This window comes from Giraffa tippelskirchi, chromosome 3 (genome assembly GCF_054371585.1).
Source record: "Giraffa tippelskirchi isolate mGirTip1 chromosome 3, T2T-mGirTip1v1.2.pri, whole genome shotgun sequence".
Lineage (NCBI taxonomy): Eukaryota > Metazoa > Chordata > Mammalia > Artiodactyla > Giraffidae > Giraffa > Giraffa tippelskirchi.
In genome coordinates this window covers 60,964,732-60,986,083 of record NC_137277.1, presented here as the reverse complement: position 1 = coordinate 60,986,083, position 21,352 = coordinate 60,964,732, and the positions used below count along the sequence as shown (strand labels likewise).

Genomic DNA, 21,352 nt, shown 5'->3' with positions numbered 1-21,352 from the left:
ATTTCTCCAAAGAAGACATATGGATGGCTAACAAACACATGAAAAGATGATCAACATCACTCATCATCAGAGAAATGCAAATCAACAGCACAATGAGGTACCATTTCATGCCAGTCAGAATGGCTGCCACCAAAGAGTCTACAAAAAATAAATGCTGGAGACGGTATGGAGAAAAGGGAATCCTCTTACACTGTTGGTGGGAATGCAAACTAGTACAGCCACTATGGAGAACAGTGTGGAGATTTCTTAAAAAACTGGAAATATAACTGCCATATGACCCAGCAATCCCACTGATGGGCATACACACAGAGGAAATAAGAATTGAAAGAGATACATGTACCCCAATGTTTTTCGCGGCACTGTTTATAACAGCTAGGACATGGAAGCAATCTAGATTTCATTGGCAGACAAATGGGTAAGGAAGTTGTGGTAAATATACACAATAGAATATTACTCAGGTATGAAAGGCAATGGCAACCCACTCCAGTGCTCTTGCCTGGAGAGTCCCATGGACGGAGGAGCCTGGTAGGCTACAGTCCATGGGGTCGCGAAGAGTCGGACACGACTGAGCGGGCTCACTTTCACTTTTCACTTTCATGCATTGGAGAAGGAAATGGCAACCCACTCCAGTGTTCTTGCCTGGAGAATCCCAGGGACGGGGATCCTGGTGGGCTGCCGTCTATGGGGTCTCACAGAGTCGGACACGACTGAAGCGACTTAGCAGCTTAGCAGGTATGAAAAAGAACACACTTGACTCAGTTCCAATGAAGTGGATGAAACTGAAGCCTATTCCACAGAGTGAAGTAAGCCAGAAAAAGAAACGTCAATACAATATATTAATGCAAATATATGGAATTTAGAAAGATGGTAATGACGACCCTATATGCAAGACAGCAAAAGAGACACAGATGTAAAGAACAGACTTTTGGATTATCTGGGAGAATGTGAAGGTGGGACGATATGAGAGGATAATATTGAAACATGTATATTACCATACGTACAACAGATGACCGGCGCAAGTTCGATGCATGAAGCAGGGCACCCAAAGCTGGGGCTCTGGGACAACCCAGAGGGATGGGGTGGGGAAACTTGTGGGAGCAGATGCAGGATGCTGGAACATATGTACACCAATGGCTGATTCATGTCGATGTACAGCAAAAACCACTACAATATTGGGAAGTCATTAGCCTCCAATTAAAATAAATTAATTTTAAAAAAGGATACTCTACCCAGCAAGGCTCTCATTCAAATTCAACAGAGAAATCAAAAGTTTTACAGACAAACCAAAACTAAGAGAATTCAACACTGCCTGACAAGCTTTGCAGGAAATGCTAAAGGAACTTCTCTAAGCAGAAAAGAAAAGGCTACTAGTAGAAACAAGAAAATTAGGAATGGGAAAGCTCACCAGCAAAGGCAAACATTCAAAAAGGTAGGAAATTATCTGCATGCAAATATATCAAAACCAGCGATTGTGAGAAGAGGAGAGCAGAAATATAGGATATTGGATATGCATTGAAAATTAAAAGACCAGCTGCTGCTGCTAAGTCGCTTCAGTCGTGTCTGACTCTGTGCAACCCCATAGACGGCAGCCCACCAGGCTCCCCCGTCCCTGGGATTCTCCAGGCAAGAACACTGGAGTGGGTTGTCATTTCCTTCTCCAATGCATGAAAGTGAAAAGTAAAAGTGAAGTCACTCAGTCGCCTCCGACTCTTCGCGACCTCATGACTACAGCCTACCAGGCTCCTCCATCCATGGGATTTTCCAGGCAAGGGTACTGGAGTGGGTTTCCATTGCCTTCTGTGAAAAGACCAGCAACTTAAAACAATATTGTTCACATATGGACTGCTAAATCAAAACATCATGGTAATCGCAAACTGAAAATCTACAATTGATACATGCAACAAACAGAAAATGAAATCTGAACACAACACATAAATTAGTCATCAAATCACAAGAGAAGAGAATGAAAGAAGAAGGGAAGAAAAAAGACCTACAAAAATCAAGCTAAAACAATTAAGAAAATGGTAAAAGGAACATACATATTGATAATTATCTTAAGTGTAAATGGATTAAGTGTCCCAACCAAAAGATGCAGACTGGCTGAATATATACAAAGACAAGACCAGTATATATGCTGCCTACAAGAGACCTACTTCAGGTTTAGAGACACATACAGACTGAAAGTGAAGTAAGTCAGACTGAGAAAAACAAATATTATATGATTGTTCATATATGAAATTAAAATAAAATGATACAAAAGAAATTATTTGCAAAACAGAAAGAGACTCACAGATTTAGAGGATGAATTTATGGTTACCAGGGAGAAAGGGTGGGAGGAGGGACAGATTGGGAGTTTGGGATTTACACACTACTATATTTAAAGTAGATAACCAAGAAAAATCTACTGAATAGCACTGGGAACTCTGCTCTATATTCTATAATAACCTAAATAGGAAAAGAATTTGAAAAAGAATAGATACATGCATGTGTATAACTGAATAACTTTGTTTTACACCCAAAACCAATACAACATTGTTAATCAAGTATGTTCCAATAAAAAATAAAGATTAAAAAATAAAATTGAGCCAAATACCAGACCATCTGACCTGTCTCTTGAGAAACCTGTATGCAGGTCAGGAAGCAACAGCTAGAACTGGACATGGAACAACAGACTGGTTCCAAATAGGAAAAGGAGTACGTCAAGGCTGTATACTGTCATCCTGCTTATTTAACTTATATGCAGAGTACATCATGAGAAACACTGGGCTGGAAGAAACACAAGCTGGAATCAAGATTGCCGGGAGAAATATCAATAACCTCAGATATGGGGATGACACCACCCTTATGGCAGAAAGTGAAGAAGAACTAAAGAGCCTCTTGATGAAGGTGAAAGAGAAGAGTGCAAAAGTTGGCTTAAGGCTCAATGTTCAGAAAACTAAGATCATGGCATCTGGTCCCATCACTTCATGGGAAATAGATGGGGAAATGGTGGAAACAGTGTCAGACTTTATTTTGGGGGGCTCCAGAATCACTGCTGATGGTGACTGCAGCCATGAAATTAAAAGACACTTACTCCTTGGAAGGAAGGTTATGGCCAACCTAGATAGCATATTTAAAAGCAGAGACATTACTTTGCTAACAAAAGTCCGTCTAGTCAAGGCTATGGTTTTTCCAGTGGTCATGTATGGATGTGAGAGTTGGACGGTGAAGAAAGCTGAGCGCCGCAGAATTGATGCTTTCGAACTGTGGTGTTGGAGAAGACTCTTGAGAGTCCCTTGGGCTGCAAGGGGATCCAATCAATCCATCCTAAAAGAGATCAATCCTGGGTATTCATTGGAAGGTCTGATGTTGAAGCTGAAACTCCAATACTTTGGCCACCTCATGCGAAGGGTTGACTCATTGGAAAAGACCCTAATGCTGGGTAGGATTGGAGGCGGGAGGAGAAGGGGACGACAGAGGATGAGATGGTTGGATGGCATCACTGACTCGATGGACATGGGTTTGGGTAGACTCCGGGAGTTGGTGATGGACAGAGAGACCTGGCGTACTGCAATTCATGGGGTCGCAAAGAGTCAGACACGACTCAGCGACTGAACTGAACTGAATCTTTCATTGAGAAAAATGGTTTCATTGAAGAAAAGCCTTAGTAGTTTGCATTAGAGGTTGCAGACTTTTTCTGCAAAGGGCCACATAGTAAATATTTTAGGCATTTCAGGCAATACACTCTCTGTTGCAACTACCTCAATTCTGTTGGCTATGGTATAAAAGCAACCACAGACAATGCACAAATGAATGAGCATGGTTATGCTTCAAGAAAACTTTGCTTACAAAATTAGATGGTGGGCCAGATTTGGCCTACTGGCTACTGTTTGATGAGCCCTGTCCTGAACTGGGACTAGGTAGGCTGGGAAAGAAAAAATAAAACTTAGATCAACAGATATTACTTGGAATATCTACAGATAATCTCATAACCATCATTACAGATTAGAGAGTAAAACCCAGCCAATTGCTAGAATTAGGAACAGGATATACAAGCAGACCAGATGAAACTAGATCACAAAGAGTTTTCCATTTGAAATTGATGAGGAAGAAAAGTCAGTGACAAGCAGCACTAAAATCGATAAAAGCTGATGGGATGTAGAGAACCAAGAGAGCACTGCTAACTGGACTGATCACAACAGCATTCACAGAAAAGGAGACTTCTTGTGAGATGGGTATGTTTAAGGTGAGTGAAATCAGGTATAGAAACACAAAGAACAAAGTCATGGGCAAGTATGCATAAAATGTATTCACAGAATAGTGAGCTAGCAGACTGGAGAAAAGTGGAAAGGGTTTATGGAGTATCACAGAAGACTTTTACATGTCCAGTTTTAACAGTATGAACTCTTTTGTAGAGTTAGTGGGAGGTATTGAGGATCTCTGAGCTCCTAGTACAAGATTCCCTACAAAGCAGGCAACTGAAAGAATCCTCTTCCTTTAGAAAGACAATGAGACCGGCTGCATCTTACATATTATGAATGTCATATTACTAATGAGTCACACTTATTAAGCCATTGTTATGTGATAACATAACAATGATATGTTATAAACTGGTAGTAATAAACTAAGTGCTTTACTGTCATATATCACTTAGTACTTATAAAAAGTCACAAAGGTGGTTATTTTCATCCCAATTTTACAGATTAGAAAATTGAAATGCAGAAGAATTTAACTTACACAAAGCCATCCAGCTTAGAAGAAGCAGAGTATGGGTTTAAATGTAAGTCTGTCTGTCTGTAAGCTTTTAATTATTCTCCTAAATGGCTTCTCAGTGCATTTAAACATATCATTGTATTTCAAATAAAATATTTTTAAAATCTCATTCTTCCATCTCTTCAGAATGTTTCTCCTACTCAAAATCCCCAACACTATATTATCTTCCTCATCTTTTTGCCTTCCTACTAAATATTTTTTCCAAAAGCAACAGACTCAAATGAAAGATGTAGAAATTTAAATTCTATTCAAATTTCATCCAATCTAAGCTCACTAATTTAGCATAAGTTTGTGATTTTTAAATCAATGTCATATCTATCCATCTCTCTACATAATTATTTTCACATTGTTTTTGTCTACATTTTAGGTATACTTTGCTTCAGTGCCCACAAACAATATATTTATCTCATGTGACTTTTTACTCAAGTATAACAGTTTACTTTTTACTCAAGTATACAATTTCAAATAAGTAAAAATGCTTATAAATAAAACCTAAAAAGGAACAAACTGTTAAAAACAGTTGCATTCAATTTATGTGATTTCAGGTGATCAGTTTCATTTCTTATCCTCCAAATTAATTAAAAGTGAATTATTTTAAATTCAATCATGTAAAAAATGTTCTCTTGAAAAAAAAAAAGATTATGAAATAACACACTGGGATCTACTCTACTAAACAAATAATCAAGGAGTTTCCTAATGCAAAAGTGACTACATGAAGGTGTAATGATTCTTGGTTATATGTACTTGCAGAGTTATTAAGACCCATTAATTCGCTGGGATCTAATATCAGGGTAGCTGGTATGGGCCTATCTTTGGCTTCTCTAAATTCAATCAGTTTAAGAGAAATAAGAGTAGAGGCTTAGTGGATTAGTCAAAACAGGCCATTAATCTCTGCATTCTCAACTGTAATCCAGCCTCTACCAAAGTAACTGGGAAAAAAATCCCAGAAAAAATCCAACTGCTCAAAAATGCTCCAAAGCCATCTCCCTAGAGACTGGCACACTTGGGTCATAGTTTGCTTGCTTTTACTTAACATCATTATAGCATTTGTCATCTGTCCTATTTCTTTTTGGTTTTTCTTTTAGGCCTTTTGCTTAAATTCTCAGAACAGATACATTTGAAAAGGAATCATGTTGCAATCCCACAAATGATCTAGCATTTAATTATTATTTTAAAAATCATTCTCTTATGTGAATAGGAAACATAAATCAAAATGATCTTTTCATGTTGAAAATCTATTGAAAAAACTACCATATGTGTATCAAGGCTACCATGTGTGTATTAATGCTTGAAGAAGCTGGCAAGACAAAATAATGAAAAGAAAAGAGAGCAAGGAGATTCTAGTAAAAACAAATGAGTGACAGTTTTAGAACATATAAATATATATTTTACCATAAATGGATTGGATAATAATGCCTCATATCTTTATTGCTCTGGTGAAAAAACATATAAAGTAATAAAAACTATGAGCACATTTCTGAATCAGGGTTTTGTTTATTTCATTGTTGTGAAGGTTGAGTATTTCCTGAGTCACATGAGACCATATGCTTACATTAGAGGCCTTGATAAGTCTAAGCTCTAGTTGTAAAATGAAAATGCATCATTATTTTTTTTAATTATTAAAGAAAAACGTGAGTCAGACTCAGTAAATTATCTCTGAAGATAATTTTATGAAAAAATCATGATGGTTTTCTTTCCTATAATCTCTAAAGTATTCCCCAAACATCCTAGCTTCCCCTAGAGAATCAGATTCAACCAACCTTAACTGAATATGTGTTATGGGTAGGCATTGAGCTAAACACTTTCACATGAATTGGCTTATTTAATCCTCATGTTACATGATGTTGCCAAGTTCCTTTCTAATTTTGCCCAGCATGTCTTTCTTCTTTTAGCTTCAGCTACAACAATACAAAACCCACTATTTATCAAGTACATATGTCAAGCACTATGCTGAATTTTTAAATTTGTCTCCCTTAACTCCAAAGACAGCTGTTATTATCTCCAGTTAACAAAGAAGGACACTAAGGATTAGTTATGAAAGGTTGCTGCTGCAAGCCACGTGTTATGCTGAGATTTGTGATCTCTGGAGCAGAGGATTTCGACTGGGGTCAGAGACGAGGCTTGACCACTTGGAGCTTTTTGTGCAGCAAAGTTTTATTAAAGTATAATAGAGATAGGGAGAGCTTCTGACATAGACATCAGAAGAGATCAGAAACAGTGCCTCCTTGCTAGTTTTTAGCAAGGTGTTTTACATCTGTTAGAAAGCTATTAATCAGATAAGACGCCTCAAGGCTGAGGGAGTTTCATCAGGCCCCTCTCCCACAATATGCACTTTTGAGCTAGGATGGTACAAGGTGTGTTATCCCACAGCCATAAAACAATTGACAAGAATACTGGCTTGTTGAGCCATTATCAGTCCAAGGTTTGAGAAAAGAAAAATGTTAGTCTTAGGTGGTACCATTTTGAAGAAAGGTAAATTCCAAAGCAAATACATAGTTTCATTACCATAAGAAAAACGCATTGGTTAACTCAAGGCAGAACCAGGTGTGGTCAACACAATTAAACAAGCCTCTTTTAATTTTGTATAGAGAAGGGGAAAAAAAACATCTGCCACTTACAGTTTATTTCCTGCTGCTGCTTCAGGACCTCTGCCCTTCCAGCCTGTTACCCTCTCAGTTAGAGATTTTAAGATATTTCTTCATGTCACACGATGAGCAACAGCAGAGTTGAGATAAAATTCTAAAGACTTTAATATATAGCACCCTCCCCCAAGGTTTTCAGTAAATGCTTTTATGAAGCAGTCAATGATGACCCCTTAACTCTTTCTCAGGGTCTTACTAGAGAGGTACAAGGTCAGCAACATACAAATACAGTTTGGGTTAGTCTTTTATTATACTTTATCCTTACACTTGCCCATCTCAAAAGTCACTTCCCAATTTTCTACTTATCCACAACCTCCAAAATTCTTCCTATAATTTACTCTTGCTGTCATGACATTTCAAACACTAGAAAAATTTAGCATCGACAGCAAACTTTGATAATTTTCTTAAAAGTTTCATAACAGTAAAAAATTTCCAAGTTAGAAAGGGACCTAGAAATTACCCAGTTCAATATCCTTGTTTAAAAGGAGAAAACTGGGATTCAGACAAATAAAACTATTTCTTTCACAACACAACACAGTGGAAAAACAAATACCAACCAAAACATGTTCTAACTTCCATCCCAATAATCTTTTTTGAAAATCAACTGAGTCATTCTTCCCAATAATTTATTAAAACATGCTCTAGGAACAATACTCAAGAAGGCTCAAATTTCTGGACTCAGAAGAGATATTTGCTTGTCCTTAACACTGGTTTCCTGTCTGATCTGACATTAAGCAAAAATATCATCTTGAATGCCATGGCTATTCACAATTTTTGCGTAATACTTTCTGGGGATGGACCACTATCTAAAGCACCTGTCAAAAAAGAAACAAGAGGCTCAAAATGGAGTCATTTATGCTAAGGCTCGTGTCACCAAATTAAGACTTAATACCTAACCTAACTGCAGTTACAGCCTCTCATAGAAATATTATCTTAACCAGTCACTCTGGAATTTCTTGTGTGATCAGTGACTCAGTTGTGTCCAACTCTCTGTGACCCTATGGGCTGTAGCCCGCCAGGCTCCTCTGTCCATGGGATTCTCCAGGCAAGAATACTGGAGTGGGTTGCCATTTCCTTCTCCACTGGAATTTCCTAGTCAGCACTAATGAGGTAACCTGCCACGTAGATTGCTGCTGTCCTCCAAAGGAAGGTAACCTTGCCTGAAACAATCCAGTCTTTGCAACTAACTTCCTTGTTCCAACTTCTGCCTATAGTATGGTAAAATCACAAAAAACTTTGTATTCTTTTACCCAGTAATCACAATACTGGCATTATTTAAGGAAATAGTTCAAGAGAAATAAATATTTATAGACATAAAAACATATGCCCAGAATGTTAAAACTAGAAACAACATAGGTGCTCAAAAATAGGGGAAAAGATAAATATAAACAATGCTATTTTAGATGAATAAATTATTACAAAACTATTACAAAGAAAATCATAAATATTAAAGTGGCAAATGTTAGCCAGTTGTTCACCAAAGCTTTCTCTTTATTCCTGGACCCAAGACTAGCCTGCAATTTCAGTTTCTTTTGCAATAAGATATTGTCATGTGACTGACCAGACATGAGGTATACAGTTTTTCTGTCAGGCTCATAAACACCTCTCCCAGGATCCTCCTCCTCACTCTTTTTCCAATTATTAATGCTGATACCGAAAACAACACTGGAAGCCATGTCTTGAAGATTGCAGAGACTATCAGCCTTGAAACTCCCAAGTCACTATACAAACAGGATTTCTTCTCTTTTATCTTTTTCCCCTCACCAAGGCCCTATTCTCTCTTTCTCTCTCTCTCACTCTCTCTCTCTCACACACACACACACAGACAGACACCAATTAGATAATTAACATGAGCAGGAGGTAAGCTTCTGCTGTGTTATGTTTCTGAGATTGTTGGGCTTACTGAACACAAAACCCTGAATTTCCTGAACTAACACAACTAGAATAGCAACACAGTATTCTCTACTTAAGATATAATATAAAGTTTTTTTTTTTTTAATTCAAAGCTTTAAGGGAGAAAATTTATAACTGCGAACTTTTGGAAATTAAAAATTTAATCTATGAAGAAACAGTTTGTTTCCCTAAATTTTGTTGGATACTACTGTTGTATCATACCTAGCATTAAAATTACCTCAATGACTTCTAGTATCATTCATGTTTGTAACACTTGCATATACTTTGTAAAACACTTGCATATACAGTCCCTTGCTTGTAAGGAGCAATGATCAAAAAGGAACATTTCAACTGAACACACAATTAGCCTAAACAGCAAATGCATAAATAAAACTCTCATTTTCAATTTGTTCAACACATTCTACCTTTAGATATGGCACATTAAAAAACTTTACCTAGCTCAGTCAGGCTCTAATTTCAGCAGTTCTAATAGCAAGAGGAAGAAAAAAAAGCTGCACCAACTTATGCACTATTTTAATTGCATAGGACCCTCATTTAGCCAGGCTTCCCTTGTGGCTCAAACAGCAAAAAATCCACCTGCAAAGCGGGTGACCTGGGTTTGATCCCTGGGTTGGGAAGATCCCCTGGAGGAGGGCCTGGCAACCCACTCCAGTATTCTTGCCTGCAGAATTCCCATGGACAGAGGAGCCTGGCAGGCTGCAGTCAATGGAGTCACGAAGAGTTGAACATGACTGATTGACTAAGTATGCACTCATTTAGCCAACGGAGAAGGCAATGGCACCCCACTCCAGTACTCTTGCCTGGAAAATCCCATGGACGGAGGAGCCTGGTAGGCTATAGTCCATGGGGTGGCTGGAAGTTGGACATGACTGAGCGACTTCACTTTCACTTTTCCCTTTCATGCACTGGAGAAGGGAATGGCAATCCACTCCAGTATTCTTGCCTGGAAAATCCCATGGACGGAGGAGCCTGGTAGGCTATAGTCCATGGGGTGGCTGGAAGTTGGACATGACTGAGCGACTTCACTTTCACTTTTCCCTTTCATGCACTGGAGAAGGGAATGGCAATCCACTCCAGTATTCTTGCCTGGAGAATCCCAGGGACGGCAGAGCCTGGTGGGCTGCCGACTATGGGGTCGCACAGAGTCGGACACGACTGAAGCGACTTAGCAGCAGCAGCAGCAGCAGCATTTAGCCTACACAGAACTTTTAGCATTTAGCAACACAGAACTTCAAAGACACAAACTAAAACCACAAAGGCCATCTTCACTAAAGTGGAAAACAGGGAAGGACCCTGTTAGAGATAACACAAAATAATGACTTTACTACTTCATATTTCATTCTATAAGATGTGAGTTACTTAGAGCTGGTATCATTACTGTGTACTGCAAGACAGAAAGATAGTGACATATTTTTATTCACACCCAGGCCACACAACAGACATTTATTACTCATAAATGCCTCTTTCTAACTCTCAGTATAATTTTAATATATCCACTGCAAGATTAACAGTAGGAGCTTTTGTTTCTATATCCTCCTCTTATTTTTTCTATAATCAAATTAACAAGCAAATAAACAACAAACCATCCAACTGACCATTTTCTCATAGTTATGAAGAGCAACTAGGAGACCATAAGTAGAATGATCAGCCAAGAACAGCAAATCCACTATGTTTTTTTTCAATTTCTAGGCTCCTAGCTCACCTCCAGGGTTAAGAACCACTGGGCACCACAATTCTGTTATAAAAGGCCACAGGGGAAGTAGTTTTCTGACAGAAGATCGAAAACACCTTAGAAACCAGTTTCCTGTATTGCTCTGCATGAAGACTGAAGAATGCAAGAATATACAATGGACAAAAGACAATCTCTTTAACAAGTGGTGCTGGGAAAACTGGTCAACTACTTATAAAAGAATGAAACTAGAACACTTCCTAACACCATACACAAAAATAAACTCAAAATGGATTAAAGATCTAAACGTAAGACCAGAAACTATAAAACTCCTAGAGGAAAACATAGGCAAAACACTCTCCGACATAAATCACAGCAGGATCCTCCATGACCCACCTCCCAGAATATTGGAAATAAAAGCAAAAATAAACAAATGGGACCTAATTAAAATTAAAAGCTTTTGCACAACCAAGGAAACTATAAGCAAGGTGAAAAGACAGCCTTCAGAATGGGAGAAGATAATAGCAAACGAAGCAACGGGCAAAGAATTAATCTCAAAAATATACAAGCAACTCCTGCAGCTGAATTCCAGAAAAATAAACGACCCAATCAAAAAGTGGACCAAAGAACTAAACAGACATTTCTCCAAAGAAGACATACAGATGGCTAACAAACACATGAAAAGATGCTCAACATCACTCATTCTCAGAGACATGCAAATCAAAACCACAATGAGGTACCATTTCACGCCAGTCAGAATGGCTGCTATCCAAAAGTCTACAAGCAATAAATGCTGGAGAGGGTGTGGAGAAAAGAGAACCCTCTTACACTGTTGGTGGGAATGCAAACTAGTACAGCCACTATGGAGAACAGTGTGGAGATTCCTTAAAAAACTGGGAATAGAACTGCCATATGACCCAGCAATCCCACTGCTGGGCATACACACAGAACAAACCAGAATTGAAAGAGACGCGTGTACCCCAATGTTCATCGCAGCACTGTTTACAATAGCCAGGACATGGAAGCAACCTAGATGTCCATCAGCAGACAAATGGATAAGGAAGCTGTGGTACATATACACAATGGAATATTACTCAGCCATTAAAAAAAAAATACATTTGAATCGGTTCTATTGAGATGGATGAAACTGGAGCCCATTATACAGAGTGAAGTAAGCCAGAAAGAAAAACACCAATACAGTATACTAATGCATATATATGGAATTTGAAAGATGGTAATGATAACCCTATATGTGAGACAGAATAAGAGACACAGATGCATAGAACAGTCTTATGGACTCTGAGGGAGAAGGTGAGGGTGGGACGTTCTTGGACAATAGCATTGAAACATGTATATTATCATATGTGAAACAGAACACCATTCCATGTTCGATGCATGAGACAAATGCTCAGGGCTGGGGTAATGGGATGACCCAGAGGGATGGGATGGGAAGGGAGGTGGGAGGGGGGTTCAGGATGGGGAACACATGTAAACCCATGGCTGATTCATGTCAATGTATGGCAAAAACTACTACAATATTGTAAAGTAATTAGCCCCCAACTAAAATAAATAAATTTATTTAAAAAAAAAAGAATGGATAGGCTTTTCACCTAAAGCACTCTACTTCATTGCTAACAGTGAGCCTTCTCAAGTGCTGGCTTCTCCCAAGCTGGAACCAAGTGAGAAAACAACCATATCTTTAGCAATCTTTAGTGGTTTGGGCTTCCCAGCTGGTCAAGAATCCACCTGCAATGCAGGAGACCTGGGTTCGATCCCTGGGTTGGAAAGATCCCCTGGAGAAGGGAATGGCTACCCACTCCAGTGTTCTGGCCTGGAGAATTCCATGGACTGTATGGTCCATGGGGTCGCAAAGAGTAGGACACGACTGAGCAACCTTCAATTCCCTTTAATAGGAACAGAGAAGGCATGGAGGAAGAACAACAATGTACCCATGGATCCTTAGTTCAAGTCTTATAGAGTGGTGTCTCAGAACACAAAGGAGCAGAAAGGCATTTTAAACAACAGTTAAGTGCCCCAACTAACACTGGTGTCTTTAATGCAGATAAGAGTTGAGTCTGAGAAGGGAATTAAAAACTATTCAATAAGTTGCTCCCTGAAAAAGTTCCAGTTCTGACTGCATACAGTAAGAAGTAAGAGAGCAGCTAACAGAGAGATCTTCTTCATTTTCCCTCACTCTTAACCCCCATACAAGATCTCAATCTTGTTCCCCAGTGTCCTGCAAAGCAAGAGAAGTCATTCTAAATCAATCCTTGTTATTCATTTATGTACCAATTCAAACATTCATTATTGAGTATCTACTAAAATGCCAAGCCCCGGGTTGAGCAAAGGGGAAAAATGTGCATCACTAAATATACATTCTATGAGGACAAAGCTGTTTAGCTTACTATATTTTTGTCTGGCCCAGTGCCTCACTCATAGGAGGCATTTATTAGCATTTGTGAGATTAGTGAACCAGCACATTAAATTCATTCATCGTCGGAGAAAATCCTCCCACAGACATGTACCTGTATTTGTCCTTTTTAAGAATCCTATGAGGTATTTTTATTATTCTAATATCATGGAGGAGGAATGCCCTCAATTCACTCAATAAGTGAATCAAAATTTTGTGCCATCAAAATTGTTTGCCTTGAGGGTGAAAGCTTGCTTGTGTGTATGGCAGGAAGAGGGAGCAGCAAAAGAGGAATATGTTGACTCATATCCTTCAGTTAACATGTTTATTCCAACTGCGGCATTCCTGTCAAATGTGTTATGAAGCCAGCAGGACTTGGGTCTGGAAAATTCACCTAAAAGTCACAGGCTTCATTTCCTATTCTCTGCCCCTTCAGCCTCTGGGCATGAAGTATTAGACTAAGTTAAAGATTAATTCTCCATTTACTATGAAAAAGATCCCACCTCTCCCAGACCAGGAGGAAAAGGCATTTGTGGGCTGTCTTCTTTACAACCACTGAAGATCTTTCCACTTCTATCCTGAAGGCACCCTAATGCAAATAAAATCAAACCCAAATACTGGCTACCTCATTACCAGCTCAATCTCGCTTTTATCACGAAGGCAATCCCAGACTATTTCTTAGCCTTCACAGCTCCTCACACCACCTTCACATGAAAGAAGTCTTTTAGCCTTGCTTAAGATTACACAAGATGAAAACTGAAAAAAGTAGCAGGAAATATTCAATTGTCAAAGGGAATGAGAGTTGCCACACTGCAAAATCTAGGGTTAGCCAATAGCGTCCTGGCTCTTTTTCCTAGGGTAGAAATACGTGAATACACACTAAGTGAGGAGATAAATTCTGTAGTCTAAATCTACTTTTTTGAGATATCAAGAAAGCTTCTGGGAAGCTACGTGGAACTAGAGATGATACTGGAAAATAATTCGTGATTTCGTAAAAACAGAGCATAGCTGGACTAAAGCCAAAAGCTTTAACCCTGACCGGTCTATTCCTAAAGAAGAGAAAGGTATAAACTAGACCTACCTTCCTGAGGACCTACCCTTCTTTAAAAGTTGCTCTCCTTGCACAGAGAGGCACAAGGGTAATTTCTACTACTATTATATGTAAAGCATTATTATTATTAGAATCAGATTTCCTAAATGCTCTTCTATCTCAGCCTCATCCATCATACTTCACCCTCTACTTATTGGCATACTTACCTCTTCACTGTCCCCTAAATTCATTATGTCTTATCTGATTACCCTGTCTTTGCTAATGTGTTTCCTATGATGATTCCTCCCCTATCACACTCCTGGTCAATCAGTAAAAATCTTCCAAGTCAACTCTTAAGCTTCCTTTAAGACTCACGCCTAATTCCTTTCTGGCACTACTTAATCTCCTTCCTGTATCTCTCCCAATTCTTAACCAAGTTCAATCCACTGAATCCATGTAAAGATTCAAAAGAGAAAATAAAAATCACCAAGAAATTAAATATATTAGAACATTCCATAGTCTCTCAATTCAAGAGCTCCCTAAGTGGACTCCACCCAACTTTTGAGTATCTCCTGAAGTGAATCTTTTTTTCCAATTGAGATATTCTCCACTGTATATCTTACTCATTCCTATTTGTCTGCTTTTGATGATATAGTTCCCTCTAACTTTTGTATCCAAACCTCTAACACCTATTTAATATTCTCTTTTGCCTTCAAGTCTGGCCTTCTCACATAGACAGAATTTATGTTCTCTAGCAAGTAATTAGGCATTATTCATACTGCTTTATCACAATATATTTTGTGCATTATAACACTGCTTTCATAACTATCCTTCATATTTTTAATATCACTCTATATTATATGTGTATATCTCTTTTATTTTATAACTATATTTTAAGCATAATATGGTAAAGACAGATACTTTACATTTGTATAACACAAAGAACATTCAAGATCACTCTTTGATGTTTCCCTCAACAATTCTTTGAAATAGGCAAAGAAGACAGAACTTTTCATTTCACAAATGAGGAAACAGAGACTCTAAGAGGCTAAGAGAATTGCCCAAAGTCATATAGGTAATTAAGGCAGAGTTTGATTGCAGGGTGGGTCTTCAAACTCCCATATTCTCTATAAAATGGCCTGCTACCATATACATTTATAGGCCTAGATCTCTTCCCGGCCTACACCTCAGGCTCAAATATATAATGCTTAGTTAAGGTAAAAAGTTGGAATGGCAAGTGTGACTGTCTAGGATGGCAATAAAACTCCTTCTCCCCACCCAATAAAATGTTTTTTGACATCGACCACCCTCTCCCAACACACCAAGGATGTATTACGTAGGAAATCCCTCATCTCACTGCCAAGAGAGTCGCATCTATGATATCTGCCATTTATAGTATCTGTGACTATAAGACATCACATGGGAAACTGAATTTAAAGAAAACATACTGCCAAGAAGGTTATCAGATTCTTTATTCTTTATCTTTTTCATATTTAATGGGATTTTCTATTACAAATCATATTGACGGCATATACAGTTTGCCATTTTGGAATCACTTTAGAGTTGAGTGTATATTGAGTTATAATTTACAAGAAGAAAGAGGAAAAATGCTGTTGCTCCCCTGGGAATAAGCACTACATTGCTCCCGGTGATTTCCAATCCTCATCTCAATATTGGGCTCACACGGATAAAGCGGGTCACACTCATAACTATGTACCAAAGCCCAATGTTACCAGTCTCATTTATATGAGAAAGAAAATTAAGAGACATTTCAAGCCAACACCTCACTGAAAGTAGGATTTGTACTCAATATTACAAAATGTACTAGCTAATGTTTGTTTTGGGAGGTTTTTTTTGTTTGCTTTTAAACAACTTGTTAAAGGATGAAGGTAAAGATTCTATTTATTCCTCACAAACCCATGCAAAGTTTGCAGGCAAAATTGTATTATTGCAAACTTACTATGCCTGAGACACTGTGCTAAGTGAAAATCATTGACCATATTATCTGATTTAATCTATATGACAAACATGGGACATATACTACTATCCCTTTCTACATGTAAGCCATTGATGTGAAACCATTTAACTTTCAGATTAGGAGAGAATGTATGAAATATTCATTTCTTTCAGGTATTGCTGATCATGAGACACTGGAGGCAAATGGGTAACAGTTTGTCACTCTGTTTGAATGATGGAGTCATGTACAACACAAACACTACCTTAATTTTAGATCTAGACTACAATCGCCCTAAAATTCCAGTTCAAAACTCTCTAAACCTTACCTCCATTTAACACAATTTACTCATTCAATTGGAAATATCAAAATAAAAAAAAATGATGAAAACTTTAAAAGAAATCTTATACCAAGACATAAATGATACACAGAATTTTGACTCAGAACTGTGTATGAATCCTTCAAGCTGAACTTCTGTGGGCTTCAGTTGCCTCATTTATAAAATCACCCTACAAATTTTGATACTAGATGAGTTAAAATATGTGCAATATTGCATAATACATGTGAAAATATCACATAATTCTAATTACTATTGCAGTTATTATGAATAAACTGACAAGGAACTAAAGTTATGCATAGTTATATACAGAAAAGTAGGATATTCAACACAAATTAAATCAGACAGCTCTCTTTGGACCAGAAAATTCTCTCCTGGTGCTGCTAAATATTCATTCTCACTGATCTGAGCTGCATTTGTGAGAAGGGAATAGTGTTCTTGCTAGCAAGAGGAAATATTCTCTCTCTCTTTCTTTCATCTCCACAAATCTTGGCCACCTGACATTTTCAGTAAAATGAGATGTCAACCAAACCTACAGACCCAAGAATTCCCAGATCATGACATTCCCTCTTCAGACTAGCTGTGCTGTCCTAAGTAACCAAATTCTCTCAAATGGAAGGCACACATGCTATGTCCCCAGCAGCTAACTTAAAGCTGGTTAAGCTAGCTAGCAGACCCCTCATCCCATTTACTCAGCTTCATCGTAACAAAACAATTAATGCAAAGCCATGAAACATACAAGCCCAGGTGTCTGTATTTTAAACAATACAGACACATAGATCTAGGAAGAAAATTCCTCTGGGTGTACTTTTAATTTAGGGGCTGGGGTAGGATGAGGGTAGGAAAAGGGAATTCAGTCAATACACTTTCTATAGGCCAAACTTAACTTCCAAAATTTTCCTTTTGCAGAATGTTTACACTGCAGACTTTTGCGGTCCTTTTCTACTCTGGTATTTCTCAGTAAGGAAGCCAACCCTACAAATGTAACAAACATAGATGCCTGGTAACTCAGTAGCAATTAGTACCCATTTACTAGGCAGGGCAATTGATCCTAAGATGATAGAGAGGTGCTTTTTAAAAAACTTATTTTCAAATTTAAGATTAAGTAGGTTCTATGAATACATGCTTACATTCCTTTCAGTAAAGCTCATTCATGATTAAATTAAGACTGCAAATCACAGTAACAGAAATGATAAGCCCACTAAATCCTCCCTGAGCCAATTAGTTAACCCTAGTGCATTATATTCCTCTTAGGGCTGCCAGATGGGAAACAAAGTCTCCCAAACTGTGGTAAATATGAGTCATAAATAAATTACTAATGAGAATTGTGACATACATGGACATCACTGAATGAGTACGTCTATTCTTCTTATAGATGGAGGAGGCCACCTTGGTTTTAGAGAAAGAATGACCTTTTAAAGTTAAGTTTATGAGTATGTAAATAATGAGTCCATAATGTTGTATCTCTGCCTAAATGTCTTCATAAAGAGTAAACTAATGTTGATCCTAACTAGGCATTCCAGTTAGCCTTAGGAATGCTAACCTAATAGCTAGCAATTATGCTTATACTTTTATTTTCTCATTACATAACAATGATAATTTAATAAATGCATGTGAAAGGCCACATACTACACAGCAACTCTCCTGGGTTGGAAATAGCTTCTATTTATATAATTTAGTTGCCGATACACAAAATCTAGTATAGCTGTGACAAATATTTCACTAATGCCTCTTTTGGAAGCTAAGAGCAGACTGGTTCTCAGCTGGTTCCCCTGGCCTGCCCAAATGCAGAGTGTGGGTTAGGGACAAAAGACAGGGAGGTTCAGAGCATTAATGTTAACCTTTTGTAAATCTTAGAGGAATTCAGTTTGTCTGATTTGAAAATTATTTATGATGTGAGAAAGAGACAGGAAAAGGCTATTTTATAACTAGTGAAGTAACATGGAGAAAAGAGAGAGAACTTGAAAGAGATACGGAAGAGAAAGATGTAAATTGTGGCCTTGTAAGACGCCACCTAGTTTATCCCTGGACATATGACTGATATAAACCTTTACAGGTCACTTGGTAATTTTTCCTCATACATGTAGGATGCATAAAAGAGTAGAGGATTGGGAGCGACCCCAGGGCACTTTTGTCTTCTAGGTATACAACATATCTCTAAAGTTTATAGAGGCAAATTTATAACAACGGTGGCCAAGCCCCAAACAGAATGATTTAAAATAAAAGATGCCCCATTCCTGTCCTGAATAATGATATTTGGAACTGGATCCAGAATAAGGGCAGACAAGGGTTTTTTTAACATCCAGAATCAGGTCTGGCTTAAAGGGTGTGGACTGGCTGAGCTGAACAAAGCTGGAGGAAACATGTCCCTCCATCCTAATCCTGCTCAAATAGGCCTGCTCACAAAGGCAAGGTTTCTGTTCTCCTCTTCTGTTGACTTCATGGGAAGTTGGCTGAGTCCCCAGTTCTGCAGAGGGATGCAGGCAGAGGGGAGTACTGCAAACAGGCTTTACCCTGGGTGCTTAAATGAAAATGTGAAAGAAATGGTGTGGACACTGTCAGTGGGAGGAGGCACTGAACTGAACGGGGAAATACTGCTTAGCCTGGAGCTTTTTCCTGTATCTCCACTCCATACTCTCAACTTCCTGCACTGACAAGAACACTGTTTGGAAATCAAAATCTCCCCCCACCCCACAGACAGGTACAAGCTCTGCCTTATGCATTTCAATGCCCTGGCTTCCCACTAGCTCTTAAATCCACACACTGGCACCGGTAGCCTGAGGTCTGTAAGTCTGAACCAGTAAGTACATCCTTACCACTGGAAATTAGGAAAGATCATGATTTAAAGGGGTATTTATGATACTGTGTTGTTTCAGATAGATTTTGCTTTTATTTGGAGGTGGTTCTGATGTATTTGGGAAAGGCATGGAGTATATCTACATCCCTTTGGTCCCTGCTGGTACTCTCCAGTCCCCAAACCCTCCTGCAGTCTCCTGAAAGTGCCTAGATATTAGGGCAGGGCTCTGCATCTATTTTTTCAAACAGGAACCATCTAGTTTGGGAACTTTGAAAGCCGGAGGAAGGCAGCGGGGGTTGCCAAAGCTCAGATTTCCTTGTCAGAGTTCTCAACCAGGAAAACAGTTGAAAATCAACACCAATCTGCCTCTTCTTTCTTATCTCTCCACATCTACAATGTTCCAGGACTCCATACATATATTACCTCCAACACACACACACACACACACACACACACACACACACACACACACACACTGGGTTTAGAAGATTTTTAATTCTTAAGGCAGCAAACCCACAGAGCTGAAAGGGTCTCTGCCACCATCCCTCTTCCGTCCCACCCCGCAAGGCTTCTTGATTGTCTACACACAATAAAACCCCATATATTCCAAAGACCACAACATAACTCGGGCCCGCCTGTGACTCCAGCACGCGTCCCATACCTGATATGCAGACGATGAAATTGGCTTGAAGAAGAAAAAGCACCTCCCAGACTATTTCCATCCTCTGATTCTCATTCCAAGTGCATCACTCGACGTGAAAACAGGGGGAAAGGAGGAGCCCCACAAGGAACACACACATGCACACAGGCACACTTCCTAGCGAGCGCACACTCGCACTTCCACCGGATAGTCGGCCAGGGACCGTCACCCCCAAGATCAATATCGCAGTTTGAACTGTTCCAGCAAATTTTCCCTCGGGCTCGACGGATGTGCGCCCCAGACGTGCTGACACATGACCGATGCCTCGCTGCCCGGGAGGTCTCCTTGCTCACCGGTCTCTGTTCCTTGCACAGGCGGCGGAAATAGCACTAGCAGCGGCCGCAGCAGCCACCCGAACGCACCAGCTCTGGGCTCTTCCTGCAAAAACGAGACCCCTATCCGCCTGGCTCCCCAAGAAGACATAGACGATAGCCCCCCGCCGGGCTGTGCCGCGCAGTTCCGGGGGTCCCTGGCCCCTCGCAGTTTGCAGGCTAAGCCGCGGCAGTCCGCGACTAGTTGCCCTCGAAGTCCGCCCCCCTCACCGGGGCATGGTCAGAGGGTGGCTGCTCCGCGCCGCTCCGTTCTTCTCCTGCTCCCGGGTGCCAGAGGGACGCAGACACAGCATACAGAGAGACAGAAAGAGAGGCAGGAGTTACTGCCTGAGACTGCCGGCCGCCTGCCGCCTCCGCAGAACCTTCCTGCGCCCCAGTCTGCGCGCAGCCTGCCGCCTCGGAGCCCGGCTCGAGCGACACTCCAGGGCGTGGAGCGGGGACCGTGGGGGGACGGCTCCCCGCTGGCCTCGCGACCTTATGGGCTTCCCACGGAGCGCGCGCCTGCTGTGCCTCTCCTATTTTTCTGGTCTCCCCAGAACCTCCAGTTCCCTAGCTTCCATGGTCCGCGACTAGCGCTGCCGCTGCCGCCGCCGCTGCGATTTTCCGCAATGCAACTGCAGGGGTCGTTATTTCCTCGTCTACGGATCCCGGCACCTCCCGGTTCTGCGGGGAGGCGGCGGGCGGGGGCGGGGAGGCGGGAGAGGGGCTCGGCCAGGTGAGCAGTCTCGCCGAGCCCGGGCCCAGCGTCACCCCGGCCGCCCGCCGCTCGGGGCAGAGGCAGGAGGGCGCAGCGGGGAGGCAGGCCTAACGCAGTC

The 21,352-nt window shown here is 40.0% G+C and overlaps 1 protein-coding gene across 1 annotated transcript in view; it reads right to left on the bottom strand.

Annotated features, from left to right (window-relative positions):
* CA10 (carbonic anhydrase 10 (inactive)) overlaps positions 1-20,227 on the bottom strand; it is an 859,345-nt gene extending 839,118 nt beyond the window's left edge. Inside the window, exon 1 of the mRNA XM_081576112.1 lies at positions 20,167-20,227. Within this exon, the coding sequence (XP_081432238.1) occupies positions 20,167-20,227 (61 nt within the window). The remainder of the gene's footprint in view (positions 1-20,166) is intronic.
* Between the last annotated feature and the right edge of the window lie 1,125 nt (positions 20,228-21,352).